The following is a 15488-nucleotide window of genomic DNA, read 5'->3' as shown; positions in this document are numbered from 1 at the left end:
GTTTCCTTATCTTACAAGTAATTGTACTTCTTAAAATGACATAATTGAATTGCTTCCCACATCCCTGGCATATGAGGTGCATTGTTCTCATGGAATGGGGCATTCATAATTGCAATCCATCATAATCACTGGGCTTTTCTCATCTCACTTCAAAGCTCCAGTCCAACACATTGTTACAGTGTTTTATATTTTGCAGAAATATTATCTGCAGGAGGTAATGACCCCCCATTATTTAGAATTATTCACTGAACTGGGTTTTTAAAAACCTAATGACCATTTACAATGGAAGCCTGAACCGCACCAAAAGGAAGTAGTGAAATATCAAGACTGCACTTGGTGTAGCAGGATAATCAATAAAGCCGGAGCTCACTGTTACTGCTACTAGCTTTCAGGATCTAGACTTAATGTCTAACAACCTGCACTTAGCCGCCTCCCAATACAGTCAGTCAAAACATTTACTTCTCCTTTCCTTGCACCACTTACTGTGGAGGTTTGATGCCTGACAGAGCATGGTCCAGGATGGAGTGTAAAGATTGCCATTGATCCAGTCATTAAGTCAAGTATTGGATTCTTGTAGTTGTCTGTACTTTAGATTACCACAGAGGAAACACTTACTAGTCTTTTAGAAATCAGCCACTTAACAAACCAGTCAACCAAGCAATCAGACAGACTACAGTGACTTGCAAAATAGTCATAAGCCTGCAACGTTTTATATTTTGGCGCATTGCAATCTTAAACTTTAATTTTATTTATTATGATTTTATGTGAAATACCAACACAAACTCTGAAGTACTAGGAAAGTGATACATTTATTTTTTATTTTTTCACTTTAGCAATTTTAAGTTTGTCTCTACCAGTTTTGCATATTAAAATAATTGCAGATAAAGCTCAAGACTCTCAGCTGGATTTAGGTTTGAATTTTGAATAGACCTTACCAGCACATCCATATGCTTTAAACTACATTTTTCTATTGTGGTTCCTAGTGTGTTGTTAGGGTTGATGTCAAGCTAGGAGGTGAAACTCTTCCACAGTTTTTGCACTCTTTCATATGATTTTTAACATGTGTTCTCAGTTCCCTAAATTGAATTTGGCTGACTTTAAAATTGATGTCATATATGTATATCATTTAATAATGGTTTTGCTCTTAAAACACTTCAATAAAGAGACTTCAGACAATTCTTGAACTTAAGTTTATGGACTGACCAGAACTTTGAGAATTTTATTAAATTTCTTTACAGCTTTATTCTTGATTGTTTGGATTGTTTTTTCACTCTCTCTCAAAAAACACCAGGGAAAGGACCTGTATTTATTCTGAGATTAAATCACCCACAAATCACAAATGGACTCTGTTTGCTAAATATGTGACTTAAGAATCAAGTTGGTTTCACTGGCTATTATGTTGGAGCATCAAAAGAAGAAAATATATGCAAATGAGACACATTCCTGATTTTAATTTGTAAAAACATTTTGTAAACCATGTGTCAGTTTCCTTCCACCTCACAGTAATTCACTATGTGGCTTTGGGCTGTCACAAAACAATCACAATTATATGCAAAGAAGTCTGTGGTTGCAATGTGAGAAATATGAAAAATTTAAAGGTGTATGAACACCTTTGCAAGAAACTGTAAATTTGCATGTGTGGGAAAGAAACTGACACGTGGATGTGTCAGTTTATTTCCTCTACATGCAAATTTACAGTGGGACATTTAGGTAGGTTAGATACCTGTATAATATGTACCATGTGTGGGATTAAGCATAGTGTTGTAGCTTCTGGCAAACCCATTCAGCCAAGTAACGTGTCTAAAGTATTTCATTCTAAAGAATAAAGTACATTAATATCTAAACAAGCATTTTATTACCATCATTGTGGGTGTGTCCATAGCAACATAAAGTCATCTACTATGGATTAAGGGATTACAGCAACAATTGGTATCATGCAACACTGTGTGTGTTTGTGTTTTTCCCTTGTTCATGTGAACCCATCAGTTATCAAACCCATTTCAGAAACACATGAAGCATATTCAATCCATGAGAAACAGGCGAAATGAGATTTTCTCCAAGCCCAAGGATCATCCACAATCCCATTCTGTGGCACAAAAACAAATGAGACCAGAAGCCTGTCATGGGCAGCACACTGTGATGGGACGGACGATCCAATGGGATCAAGATGATAAAAACACCAAGGTCAGAGGACACTGTCAACCATCCAAAAGAGATTCAAAAATTGACACTGATCTACTTCTAATAAAAATTTATACTGCAATTCCTGTAATATGACAATAACTATAACTTCTGGATTGTGGGTTCGACATAAATTTAGGAAACATTTTTAACTGCTGGCATGCCTAATATGTCTACTGGCAAGTAAATGTTGTTTACACATTGCACCGTATAAGCCTGTTTCATCACAACTCCTTTGAACACATGTCTATGCTGTGAACTGTATAAAACCCAAACATTGTTTAAAACCTAAGAGGCAATTTAAATCATTAAACCAGATCCACCCATGATGTTTAACCTAATTCTGTCATATGCAAATCTAATCCGCCATTGTTTGCATTTTATTCAAGTAATATTTTAAGGACATTGTGGAAGTCATGGCTTAAGGAGAAAAGAAGACAAGAGTTGAGGGATTTTATTGTGCAATCAGTCTTCACATTTTCATCCTGCCACAGCAAAATCCTATATTTTTCTCCCTTATATGAATTATTGATGCTATGACTATGATATCCCTTATAATGAAAAAGTAATGTATAGCTAAAAGACAGAATGTATTCTAGGTCATTGATCACTCAAGACACAAGGCTACAGAAACTTGCTAACATTGTACAGAGAACATTTGATGCTCCTTTTTTCTCTGTTTCAGGAAATCTGCTCTTTTCTGCTCCAGGTTGAAGTTTTGCTTACTGAAGGTGTTGTGATTAATCTCCTTCCTCATTATTTGTAGAAGTGCAATAAATGTCAGTCAAGAACAGTATTATTTAGGTTTTTTAACCTTTGATTTTTTTTTTTTTAACCAAACTGTTAAACTGGGTTGTGTATTTAACAGTTAGGTACAGATGCTTAACTGGTTGTTAACTCACAGTAAATTTTTAAGAATATTAATATAGCTAAAAAATATAGTGTGAAACTGCAGATTAAAGCTTGACTTTATTTTGGAGTTGTACATTTTCCCCTTGAAATAAAGTAAATTAATCGACAATGCATTCAAACATTTCTGCATGGTAAAGAGAATTATCTGGAGTTCAGACAGATCATCACAATTTAGAAGAAAGGATGTGAGTGAGTTTGAACAGCAAGAGAGCCTCGGCTTATTATTTTAGAAACTGCTGATGTACAGGGATTTCCACTCACAACCATCTCCGTTTTACAATGGTTCAAAAAGAGAAAATATCCAGTGAAAAGTTTGTGCTAATGTAAGAGAACAGTGAACAGAATTGCTTGTCTGGCTGATGACGTAGTTCTACAGAAACTTAATCACTTGCTGCATCAATGCCACTAGACCCTGAAGCAGATGGGCTACAGTAGCATAAACCACACAGCATACACTGCTGTTAGCTCAGAACAGAAAGCTAAGACTTCAGTTAACAGCAGCTCACCAAACTAATAACAGATTAGAAAAACATAGCCTGGTTTGATGAGTCTAATTTTCAGCTGTTGACTTAAACAACATTATTGTGTGGATCCATCCTGCTCTGCGTAGATGGTTCTGGCTGGTGGTGTGGTTAAGGTCATATTTTCTTTCCACACATTGAACCCATGGTACAAGTTTGTTGAAATATTGACTTGTTCTTGTTATGAACCAGAACAATATAATGGACCACCAAAGCAAAGCTCAGGTCAAGTTTCTAGAAAGAGCTTACCGTGCTTCCATGACCTCAGCCTTAGTTGGTTGTACTTAAATGAAATTGAAATGAAAGTGGTGGCTAATGGTAGCTCCAAAGCTGTGATGTGTGATGAGTTTCATGGTGAGGCACTGACTCCTCTTGAGTATATATAAAAATATAAAATAAAAGCTTATTTGTATATTTTAACTTCAATTTAAACAGCTATAAAGTATGCATTAATCAATTTCATACTGTTGAACAATATGATAAGACTGTATTTTTCTGGTTGTTTATAGTTTTTTTTTTTTTTTTTCCATGCATAAGAGCAACTGGTAACTGTGCGGTTGGGGCGCAGCATCGCCCCCTATCAGTGTGGTACAATACTTTCTGCCTCACCCAACTAGAGTTCAGGCACAGCGCTACATTACTTCACTACTACCATTTATTTTAACAGGCAATGCACAAATTCAATAATTTAAAACATAAACATTTCGAAATAATGCAGAAAACTAATTCAAAGAACTGTCAAGTGGACAGATTGATTTCCTCTTATTGTTAGTATTTAACATGATGACATGTGAGGCTTCCCCTGACTGGACGTCACAGTTTCAAAGCCCCCAATCACGTTTTCTTTGGGGCCCCACATAGCTAGAGAACGGCTCTGGTGCCTGAACAGACAACAATGCTGGTCTCTGCTGAAAGCAAATCAAAGAGCACAATGGAATAAAAGGAAGGACTCATTTATTCAGCTGTGTTGAGGTTACGCTCACAAAAAATGTACTTTGTGGTAATTCCTCAGTTTGGTTGGATGCTGTGTCCCCTTGCTCCTGGTCTATGGAGTTTCATAGTGCACCAAATGTACCTACCACCCACTCCACTCAACCACAGAACCACCATGTGAATCATACTTTTCTAAATTTTCATGTTTTTTTTTCTTGTCTTTTTTGTTTTTGCTTCTCTTTCATGTAAAGGGCAGGCATACAGTATAAAGGCTGAGAGGCAGCAGTGGTGCGTACAGAAATTACACTGTTTAGCAAAGGGGCTTTAGAATGACTTCGGTTGAAACTGTTCCTGCAGTTGACGTGTAAGATCTCCTTCACATTTCCCTCCTCTCTCTCGGTTTCTTCCCAGCGCTTCGTTCTTTCCAACCTTCTTAATCAAAATGGCAATAACCATCATTTCCTTCAATTGAACGCACTATCGATTTCTGTTCCACTAACACTCGAAACCTGTGTGTCTCCTATAAAAATAAATAAATAAATAAAAATAATAATAATAAAATAAAAACTCAAAAATCCACCCCCCTTTCTCGCTCCCCTGTTACTCCCCCTCCTCTTCACTCTCTTGAAAACTCTTTAGGCTTTTCCAGCTGAGCAATTCAGGCTGAGGCGGGCGCAACCGCACTAGAGGGAAAGTCAAGTCGTGCTGGACTGGCGCGATCTCCTCGCACTGTTTCCAAATAAAAGGAAGGACTCAAATCCGCAAACAATCATGCTTCTAAAATAATGCAACATGTCGATCGGGTCTTTGCGAGGCATGGCTTTCGTTTTAACGAGCTTGTTCCTGTTTTGGTAAGTGTGGCAACTCTTTCTCTGCATTGTTGGCTGACTTCTTTACGCATGGCAACGCAGTCATATTGTGCACAAAGATACTGTACACTCTTGCTATGATTTAATAGCTAATTGAATGATCTGTGTGTGTTGATCTACTTTCAGTGCGAGTACTGTTTGTGAGACGCAACACAGTGAAACCAGTATTTATTTGGATAATATCACGCGTATATTGGATAGATTACTGGATGGCTATGACAACAGGCTGCGACCTGGATTTGGAGGTATAAACAGATTTCTATTATTGACTTGCATGTCAGTTGCTTGCAGTTAACAGTTTGGATTATTTTATTTTTTCTCAGAGGATAGTTTCACTCCAGTGCGTGTGTATTTAATCTTCTGTTTAGTGCTGGTACAGCTGATACATCATCCCTAGATTTCAACTGTATTTTTGCTTGATCTTTGAAATTTCTGCTAATTTTTGAAGTTGTCATTTATATATTTTAAAATGAAAGTTTGATTGTAACTTTTTCTTAGATATTGAGGAACATTACATAGTTTGATTCAAAGTCAGAACAACAACTTATACTTCTGCTGTAGGTCCCGTCACGGAGGTCAAAACTGACATCTTTGTCACCAGCTTTGGTCCAGTTTCAGATGTAGAGATGGTATGTAAACCTGGTTAAACTCTAATTTTCAATTTGCAAATGTATTGATTTAAACAGCTGTATGCAAATATACTGTTTTCCTAGTGAATCAAAGCATATATGTCTTAACTTATAGCTCTCTCATCCTTCATTATTGAGGCATTTGAGCAGGATGTCATTAGTACAGCTTAGGATTTTAATCTGGTTGGCAATCCCCTCTACCCCCCACCTCCCTCACCCTCCACTCCATCCTTCCAGAGAGAGATTGATGTGGCTGATGTTGGGACATGATAGGCTGGCTACTCCTGGCATGGGATAGGCTGACTGATATATGTCTTTTGTGCTCTACACTGTAGCTTTAGATACTAGTTGACTGCATCTATAGCCTGTAATATGCTGGAGGCATTTGTGTTGTGAAGCATGTGAGCAGCTCTTAAAAGCTGAATAAGATCAGTCCTATGAAAATGTGGAAACTTTGACTTTGATAAAACATGCATTATTGACTTCAAAGTTATTATTTTTATTTTTATTCCCAAAAGATGTTAGCCCTTTCTGGGCAGTTCATCAGATTTAGCAAATCAGACAATTGAATGACAAAACTAAGCATCTAAGCATGCGGAGGACAACTGAAACCAAGCATCACAATATGAAAGAAAGGAGATTTAGGTGATTTTGAAAGTGTTGTGGATGTTGGTGCCAAACAGTTTGGTCTAAGTATGTTAGGAATGCTTGCAGAAAACTGTATAAAAGAGAAAACATCCTTTAAGCGGTGATCTGGTGGACAAAATTCTTTGCTGACACAAGAAGCCATAGGAAAATGGGCTGGTTCAAGATGATAGAAAGGGAACAGTAGCTCCAAATATAGCACATGTTAAACATTGAGGCAGATGGGCTTCATCAGCAGCAGACTTCTACACCTTTAACTCCTGTCAGGTAAGAACAGGAAACATTTGCTACAATTTTCACAGTCCCATAAAACTTTGTTTCAAGATTAAGATGTGACATTTTGGGTTGGAACACATAACATGAAAGCAAGAATCCATCCTGCCTGTGTTTGGGGGATAGTTTCTGGACTCTTGGGATTTCTTAGGACTAAGGAGTAATGCTTAAGCTGACAATGTGCATCTCTTCAACGTACCGTCTTTTGAATTTCACCTCCATCGGTCTAATGGACCAGATTGCATAGTTAAAATCTTCTTAAACTAGTTTGCTGAAAATGATTTCACCATGCTAAAATGATAGTAACCACATCTGGCAGGGGAATGGGAAATTCACATCATGAATATGAGGCAACTGTTTGACACACTCAGCAAAACTATCAAACTCTCTGATGACTGATTGAGACACTGTGTTAAATGAATGGCATGAAAAATTAAGACATTTCTGAAGGCGAAAGAGTTCAAATGCAGTACTAGTAAAGAACAAGGTGGTAAATAAAATTACCCCGTGAAATAACTTTTCATTGGAAGTGCCTAAATAACCCAACCCTTCAGCAATAGCAGCTAGTATCCCCTCCCCCAAAATGAATAATAATCATGAGTGGGAAAATAACTCAGCACTGGTAGCATAGTATCAAGCTGCTTTCATCAAAAACCATTGCTCACATACCCATCTGTCCTTCTCTCTGGGGCACCAAATAATAATGACTCAAGATAGTAGATGGTGGAAGCAGCATCAGCAGTATGCATGGTGTTAGTATCAGTAAAACCTGTAATAATAAACACTTTGACCCCTTTCCAGGAGTACACCATGGATGTGTTCTTTCGTCAGACGTGGATTGATGAGCGGCTCAAATTTGAAGGCCCAATTGAGATCCTGCGGCTAAACAACCTTATGGTCAGCAAAATCTGGACCCCCGACACATTTTTCCGGAATGGCAAGAGGTCAATCTCTCACAACATGACCACTCCAAACAAGCTGTTCCGCATCATGCAAAACGGAACCATCCTCTACACCATGAGGTAACGGCGCTGGACTGCAAAGTTAAAACCCAGCCAAAGCCGGAATAGAGCACAGATCTGGAGAGCTATTCAATTGAATAGGCATCCAAGAATATGCACAAACATTAAAAGAATCATAGAGTGCCAGAAAATGTGAAATGTGCCATCTGATACTCAAAACAGTCCTTGAAAGCAATTCAAACAAACATGACATCAAGCTTTGTTCCAAAAGTAAATATGCAGCATATAAAGTCCACTAGAGTCAGCGACAGTATAAAAAAATAGATTTCAAATATAACCAGATTATCTGTGTGGCCCAACTTGACTTATAGAGGTTAAGGTACAATTTATAAGCTTTAAATAATCCATTCAATAAACCATGAGACATGCTTCAAAGACATATGGACACATATTACTTAGATGGCAAGTGTGGTATAGCTAATTAAAAGAGAAATACAAGAAACACATCTTGTGATTCAGGAAAAATAGATAATCAAATATCCTATTTAATTTTTAAGCTGTATATAAAATATTATCTTGGTAGACATTTTTTCTGAAAACAAACTGATACATATACACACGCCTTGAAAATGTTATATGTCAGAAAGTGCATTAACAATAGTTATAGTCTGACAGTTTTTATATCTTTTAGTTTCAGCAAGGCACAAGTATTTCTTAAATTCATGCATTTTTTGAAAGACTCTGCTTTTTGTCAGATAATTTACCAGTAACTTTTGTATTTTTAAATAATTCAGTATCAGTTGCTTTTTATATCTGTGTGCTTAACCCTTGTGTGTGTGAGGATGAGGCAAACGATACAAGTTTTAGGTGTGTGGGGTCGGTTGGACCCCATTTCTACATACAAGGGTTAAGATATTTCCTCAAAGTTTTGACCTACTTAGAAGCAATACATGCTGCTCTCTGCTGTGTGCCATGTAAACTGAAACAATTTTATTTTTTAACAATGAAATACATTAGAAACTTTGTATTAGACACATTTCCTGCCATCATAAGACGATCATAAGTGAAATTTAAAACGGTCTCCCTTTGTCTAATGTGTATAATTAAACTGGTTAAGGGTTTTATTTTCAGGAGAAATGTTGCCTGTGAATTCCAAGCATATTATTATTACATTAGATTATTTTAGGCATCACAAACATAGAACCAAAGCAATGGCAAAATGCTCAGTTTTTTTCTGTAATTTTTACAGTGATGGCGGTGGGAAGCATTTTGCTGTGTGAAAAATAAGAACATTTTGGTATTTTTCTGTATTCCATCAACATGTCTCACCAAACAAGCTAGTGCATGAAAGTTGGCGCGATAAAATATGTACAATATATTTTTCTGTTGTATTAAGTTTTCTTTCTTCACTTTTTTCTAAATGCTAATCATGACAGGTCAGCTACAGTGCTGGTATTTGAAGGGCTGGCAGGAAGAAAGCTTTGGCATAAATACTGAAATCATCAGATCGTGTTTCTGTTTATGTAAAGTAGAAATATTTAACTGATGAGAAAAGACAATGCATAATATTGAAAAGAATATATTTTAACAGTATTCATAAGAAAGCTAATGATGAATTTGCTGTTGTTTTCAGAACTAAAACTAATGAAATGGCAAGTTCAGCACTGTTGGGTGTAATTATGTTGTATGACAATATTTTTCCTTTAATGCTTAAATAATGTTCTTATTTGTCATTGTGACCCAGACACAATTTAAGTTATGAAGACTTTATTAATACTAACATTTCAAAATAAGAGCCTGCGATCAATACTCCTCTTATAAATAGGGCTTTGTGAGACAACCTTTGTTAGTGACCGTCTATTCTATTATTATTTTTGGTTTATTAAATCTATTCATTTATTATGCAGTGTGATTGAAGGATGCAGGTATTTTTCTTTATTTATTCCCACATCTTGAATACTTGTATGCTTTGTTTCAGTGTACTAACTAATGTATACAACTGCACCATGCTGCAAAATCCAGATGAAACCATTATCCAGTGTTGGTTTAAATGAAAAATTGATTTCAGCTTTCCTTGTTCTAACAGATTAACTATAAATGCAGAGTGTCCAATGCGCCTCATGAACTTCCCAATGGATGGCCATGCCTGCCCACTCAAATTCGGGAGCTGTGAGTTTTGTCTTTTGTTAAGTCTCAGTGGTTTGACAGATGGTGTCACTCTCAAATGATCACACTGCCACATAGTAACTGACCATTTGACAAGATGTCTTCTGGCTGCAGTTTGAAACATCAAATGTTGGAGCTCAAATATGTTTCTCCTTCCTGTTTGTTTGCAGTGTCTGGCAAAAGTATGGATGTCCTCTGAACTTTTCATATTTTATCATTACAAATGTTAATGAAATTTTGAGATATTTAATGGAATAGAACACCAAGTAGTATGAATTTCTAAAAATCAATAAAAAGAGATATACAATAATTCTTTATCTATTTTTTTAAATAAAAATCTAAAAGTATTAGATGCATATGTATTTTTCTGTACTTAGAGCTGTCTCTGGGTCAGCTGAATTCATATGTAGACATGGACACATTTCTAACACATGAACATATTTTGAACCAAATTATCCTATTGTAGCTCTTATTCTCTGTGTAGGGTTTGTTTGACTGGTTGTTGAACATTTGTCCCAGTATCAAGTTCTTTAAAATATATTTTTTTCTGAGTTTGCCCTGTAACTCCCTCTTTTAATGCATGATGCTGCCATTTCCAGTGTTCTTGTTTTCTATGTCATAATGCAACTTTTCCACCAAATGTAGTTTTCAACATGAAGACAAAAAGTTCAGTTTTGATCTCATTCAACCAGAACATGTTCTTCAACACTCTTGCTATGTCCCCTACATGGCTAGTTGCAAAATTTCTAGGGAATTATTTTAGAAATTTATTTCACCTTATAGTTATGCCACACTATTTTCATTTTCAGATGATAAATTTAAGATGTTAAAACATTGTTATATATTTTAGAACCCTGTTTTAAACTTTCCTCCTGTTTTTTCAGTCACCAGTCTGTGTGTTTGTTGGTCTCCATGATACTTTTATCTTTTCCTGTTTGTTCATAAATGTTTACCTGGGACGAGACTTTAAGCCAGCTGGTTGTACTGAATTTTATTTAAGGTTATCACAGTAAAGAGAACTGAATACTTTTTTTTTTTTTTGCCATTTTCAGAATTTTGTTCTGAAAATGGCAAAATTTCAAAACTTTGAAATTTTGAACCTAATTTTCCTCCCTATTTAGTAATGCACTTCTTTGGTTTGTTACAAAATACTTAGAAAATTTGACTTTTTGCAAAACAAAGTACATGTACTTTTAACTCTTGTGCGTGCGAAGACTGAGGCAAATGATACAAGTGATACGGTATGGTGTGGGGTTGGTTGGACCCCATTTGTAAACACAAGGGTTACGTTTCATTAGGAGTGCTCATAGTGAAAGCTTATCTTCTTTTAATCATTAACATGTATTCTTAGACATTTTAGATGAACAGTTTGTATATTTTTTCTTGAGAACCAAATTCTAACAAAGGTCTCACATATCTTCTCCGTAGATGCATACCCCATCAGTGAGATTGTGTACACATGGAAGAAAGGACCTTTATCTTCTGTTGAAGTCCCACAGGAATCATCCAGCTTGTTGCAGTATGACCTTATTGGCCAGACTGTATCAAGCGAGAGGCTGAAGTCCAACACAGGTCATCAAATTTGTCTTCTAAACTCATTCACTAATTACACTAATTAGATCTGAAAGCTTTTTGTTCATATTTGGCATAACCCATGCTTAACTGATCTTTTTTTTTTTTACATTGCGTATCAAGAGCCTTTCTAAATGTAATATTAGTGTTTCCAAAAGCATTTGTGAGTTTGGAACTGAGCAGTAAAAATAATAATATATCCAGCATTTTGACATTATGGGAAGGTGTTATAACATCTCTGCATTTTTATGTTGGGTTTAAGATTTAGTTGTTAAGAAACATTGCACAAAAAAACTTGTAAAAATGAACTGTTTGTATGATTTGGATTTTATGTTTAACTCTTGCAGGTGAATATGTCATAATGACTGTCCACTTCCATCTTCAAAGGAAAATGGGTTTCTTCCTGATTCAGACCTACATTCCCTGCATAATGACTGTCATTCTGGCACAAGTTTCCTTCTGGATTAACAAGGAATCAGTTCCAGCTCGGACTGTCTTTGGTAATTTGCTTTTAAATCCGTTTTGCTTTTTTGGTATAATTTACGAAATTACTTTTCAAGCTTCATTTCAAATTAAAAATAGACACTAAACTATACTACTGTATATGAAGGCTCATGCATTCTTTGTCTCTCAGAATTGAGCTTTGTGAAAAATACAACACACATAATGTTTGCCAAAAATTGCAGCCAAATGGTCTTTCAAACAATTGAGGCTGTTTTCATTGTTAGGTCACTAAAGTTACTTAGTGAAACAGAGAAGATGCTCAGATTCTCATGAACTTGTAGCTTGTTAGATGTTCATCATAAAACTGTATTTGTGTCAGAAGCCAGTTTGTGTTGATTCAAACATCTCCCATCCTAACTGGTGGAGCTGGAAAAGAACTGCAAAGCAGAATGGATAAAGCTGCCTACATGTGTGCTAAGCTTGTGGCTTCAGATTCAAACAGACTTGAGGCTGTTGATCCAAAGGTGGATCAGCAAAGTATTAAGGAAAGGCTGTGAATACTTACATCAATTTGATTTCTTGTTTTTTTTTTTAATTATTAATAACTTTGCAAAGCACTCAAAAATCTTTTTTTGACATTGCCATAGTGGAGTATTTGCTGTTAGAATTTTGGATAAAGAAATTAACTTAATACAACTTGGAATAAGGCTGTAGCATAAAGTGAAATGCTGCAAATACTTTCCATATAAATTATGTCAATGCAAAAAACACTGTTTGCTGGGTGAAGATGGGCACAACTCTGCCTTTTTTCAGAATGAGAAGCATGTGCAAATTCAGTTTTGCAAACATTTAAAACCAAACAAACCAACCTTTTTAAAAATACTTTAATTTGCGTGGCATTAACATGGTTTTACAAATTTCCCCAATCTTTATCATTTATAGTGGAATGCACATTTGGTTAGCTACAGTGACGGATAAAAACATATAGACACTTTGTAAGTGAAACGCCCAATTTTAAAGCCATAACATTTTAAGACAGCATACATATTTCCATCTTTGACTTTTTGATTCAAAATGCTCTTTGAGACTTCTTTGTAGAACTTTTTCCACCAAGAGAAACATGATTATTTTCTGTTCTACACTCTAATTCTAATTCTGAACTTTAATTTGTCAGTTCTACCTCTACTGTGGTGCAGCTTAATTAACTGGGAATAAATATCCGTTTTGGAACTGGTCATGCCAGGACTGAGAGGGGGAGGATGTTTACTTGGCTCTCTTCCGAGCACTCACAGGTTCCACTTTCTCGCATTACATTACGCTACAGTTGCCACTGAGCTCCAGCCCCGGGAGCCGAGAGGGTGAGAGACACTAAACAAAGACAGAGATAAACTGAGAGGAATAACAGGCATGAAAAGAGACAATGAAGAATAGAAAATGTGTGAAAGTACATGGCAAGAGCTATCATTTGCAAATGCATTTCCACTTCTGGGAAATTCAACAAGCAGCAGCTGAGTAGAATTACTCTGCTACCTCTTGCAGCTCACAGCTTTACCCTCTTCTTCCGAAGTGAGCCAATGCTTCAACAAGCCTGCACTTTGCTTTAGAGAATAGATCCAAGTCATTAGAGTCAGTAAGGGAGTTCAGACCCCATGTAGAAATGCAATCTGTGGCAAGTCATTGATGTCATTCTTCCTGCAGTTTTCTGGTCTCCTACTGTTGGATATGAGATAAATTGTTTATTCTCTAGATGAGCCCTAAGTAAACTTAGAAAACCTGCATCTGGATTTATAACAAGCTGGATGAAACTGTTAAAAACACATGGAATACATTGTTATTATTTCCTTTGTGGTGAAGAACTCTTTGGAGAATTCAGAACCAATCTTGGTTAAAATTTTGCAGCTTTAATAGAAAGTTATATTCTGCTTCCCATTTCTGTTTCCCAGGTATGTTTACTGTCGGTAAACAGATCTTTAAATAGAGAACTTTACTGTTTTGGCTCATGTCTTTCTTTACTACGACATACTGGAACAGCACCCATTTTTCAGTACTTAAACTTGTCCATTTTAGACAAAGAATGAACTGGAGGGAGTAAATCCACCTTTTTTGAAAACTATGGCTGCAGATTGAGAGGAGCTGACTCATACAAATGGCTGAGAAATGCCTCAGGGTGCGGTAAAGATGCCACATCATCTGCAAGAGGTAATTATGAGACCCTTAGGTTCCTAAACCAGACATCCTCCCCATGAACCACACAAATAGAATCTGTGAAAAGTTGTAACACTGGCAGAGTCCAACTGGCAGTGGTGTGAAGGCAGACACAGCTTTTGATTTGGGTGTATGGGTTGGCCTTTGAAAGCGTCACTGCACAGTACTTTAAGGGACATTGTCAGTATAAACTCTCTAGATCAGCGGTCCCCAAACTACGGCCCGCGGGCCAGATCCGGCCCGCCTCCACATTTGGTCCGGCCCCCTGAACAATACCAGAGAGCATTTAGATTTTTTTTTCATATACCGTATTTTCCGGTCTATAAGCCGCTACTTTTTTCCTAAGCTTTGAACCATGCAGTTTATAGCCCGGTGCAGCTTACATTTGGATTTTTCTTCAACCACCAGGGGGCTCTTTAGCAGGAAGTGAATCATTGGAAGTCAAAATTGGAAATAAAAGAAGAGCCCATTAAAACAGAATTAGGTTTTAATAGGGAATTGAAATTTGAGAATTTTGATCAGTTAAATAGCATTGAGGGGAAAAAGAAGATTTTTTGTTTTTTTAAATAATACTGGGATTATTATGAGAATTTGAGGTATAGATATTAGGATCCAATAGATGGCAGTAGTGCAACAATAATGGGTGCAAGCTGCCGTTGAAATCTAAAGACGAAGAAGAAGAAGGAAGAGCTCATGTTCATTTAGCACATGCTAGTAGCAGACACGAAGGATCAACACTTTTACAGTTACCGTTCGGAAACTACCGTAATCAGTTCAGTTAAATCTAAACATGGCAACTTTTTATTTTTCAACCCTAATAAATGTGATATTCAGTTGACCTGTTATGACTCAAACTTTGGCTGTCCGCCCCCCTGCTGCTGCTGCATCGCTGTGGAAAACCTGGAGCGGCAGAGAAATCTGCGGCTTATAGTCCAGAAAATACGGTATTTATTTCATAAATAGTGTTATTTCCTGGATTTTTTTCTGTGAAGAACCCAGAGAGGGTTATTTGGTTATTATTTATTTCATTAATAGTGTTATTATTTATTTCCTGACTTTTGTTCTGCGAAGAACCCAGAGAGGGTTATTTGATTGTGCTTTCTGGAAAACAATACATTTTTAGATTTAGGCTCTCCTGCAATCGTCACACTTTTTCTGTTACAAACTAACTCCGGC

General features: G+C 36.5%; 1 protein-coding gene across 1 annotated transcript in view; it reads left to right on the top strand.

Annotated features, from left to right (window-relative positions):
• The first annotated feature begins 5196 nt into the window (after positions 1-5196).
• gabra6b (gamma-aminobutyric acid type A receptor subunit alpha6b) overlaps positions 5197-15488 on the top strand; it is a 30502-nt gene continuing 20210 nt past the window's right edge. Inside the window, exons 1-7 of the mRNA XM_015034435.1 lie at positions 5197-5398; positions 5543-5661; positions 5978-6045; positions 7765-7985; positions 10012-10094; positions 11520-11663; positions 12011-12163. Of these exons, the coding sequence (XP_014889921.1) occupies positions 5340-5398; positions 5543-5661; positions 5978-6045; positions 7765-7985; positions 10012-10094; positions 11520-11663; positions 12011-12163 (847 nt within the window). The 5' untranslated portion in view covers positions 5197-5339. The remainder of the gene's footprint in view (positions 5399-5542; positions 5662-5977; positions 6046-7764; positions 7986-10011; positions 10095-11519; positions 11664-12010; positions 12164-15488) is intronic.

The sequence above is a fragment of the Poecilia latipinna genome, unplaced genomic scaffold, assembly GCF_001443285.1.
Source record: "Poecilia latipinna isolate Pla-1442-1.1 unplaced genomic scaffold, P_latipinna-1.0 Scaffold298, whole genome shotgun sequence".
NCBI classification, from domain to species: Eukaryota; Metazoa; Chordata; class Actinopteri; order Cyprinodontiformes; family Poeciliidae; genus Poecilia; species Poecilia latipinna.
The sequence above is the reverse complement of the archived record's forward strand: the minus strand, read 5'-3'. Positions and strand labels throughout refer to the sequence as shown.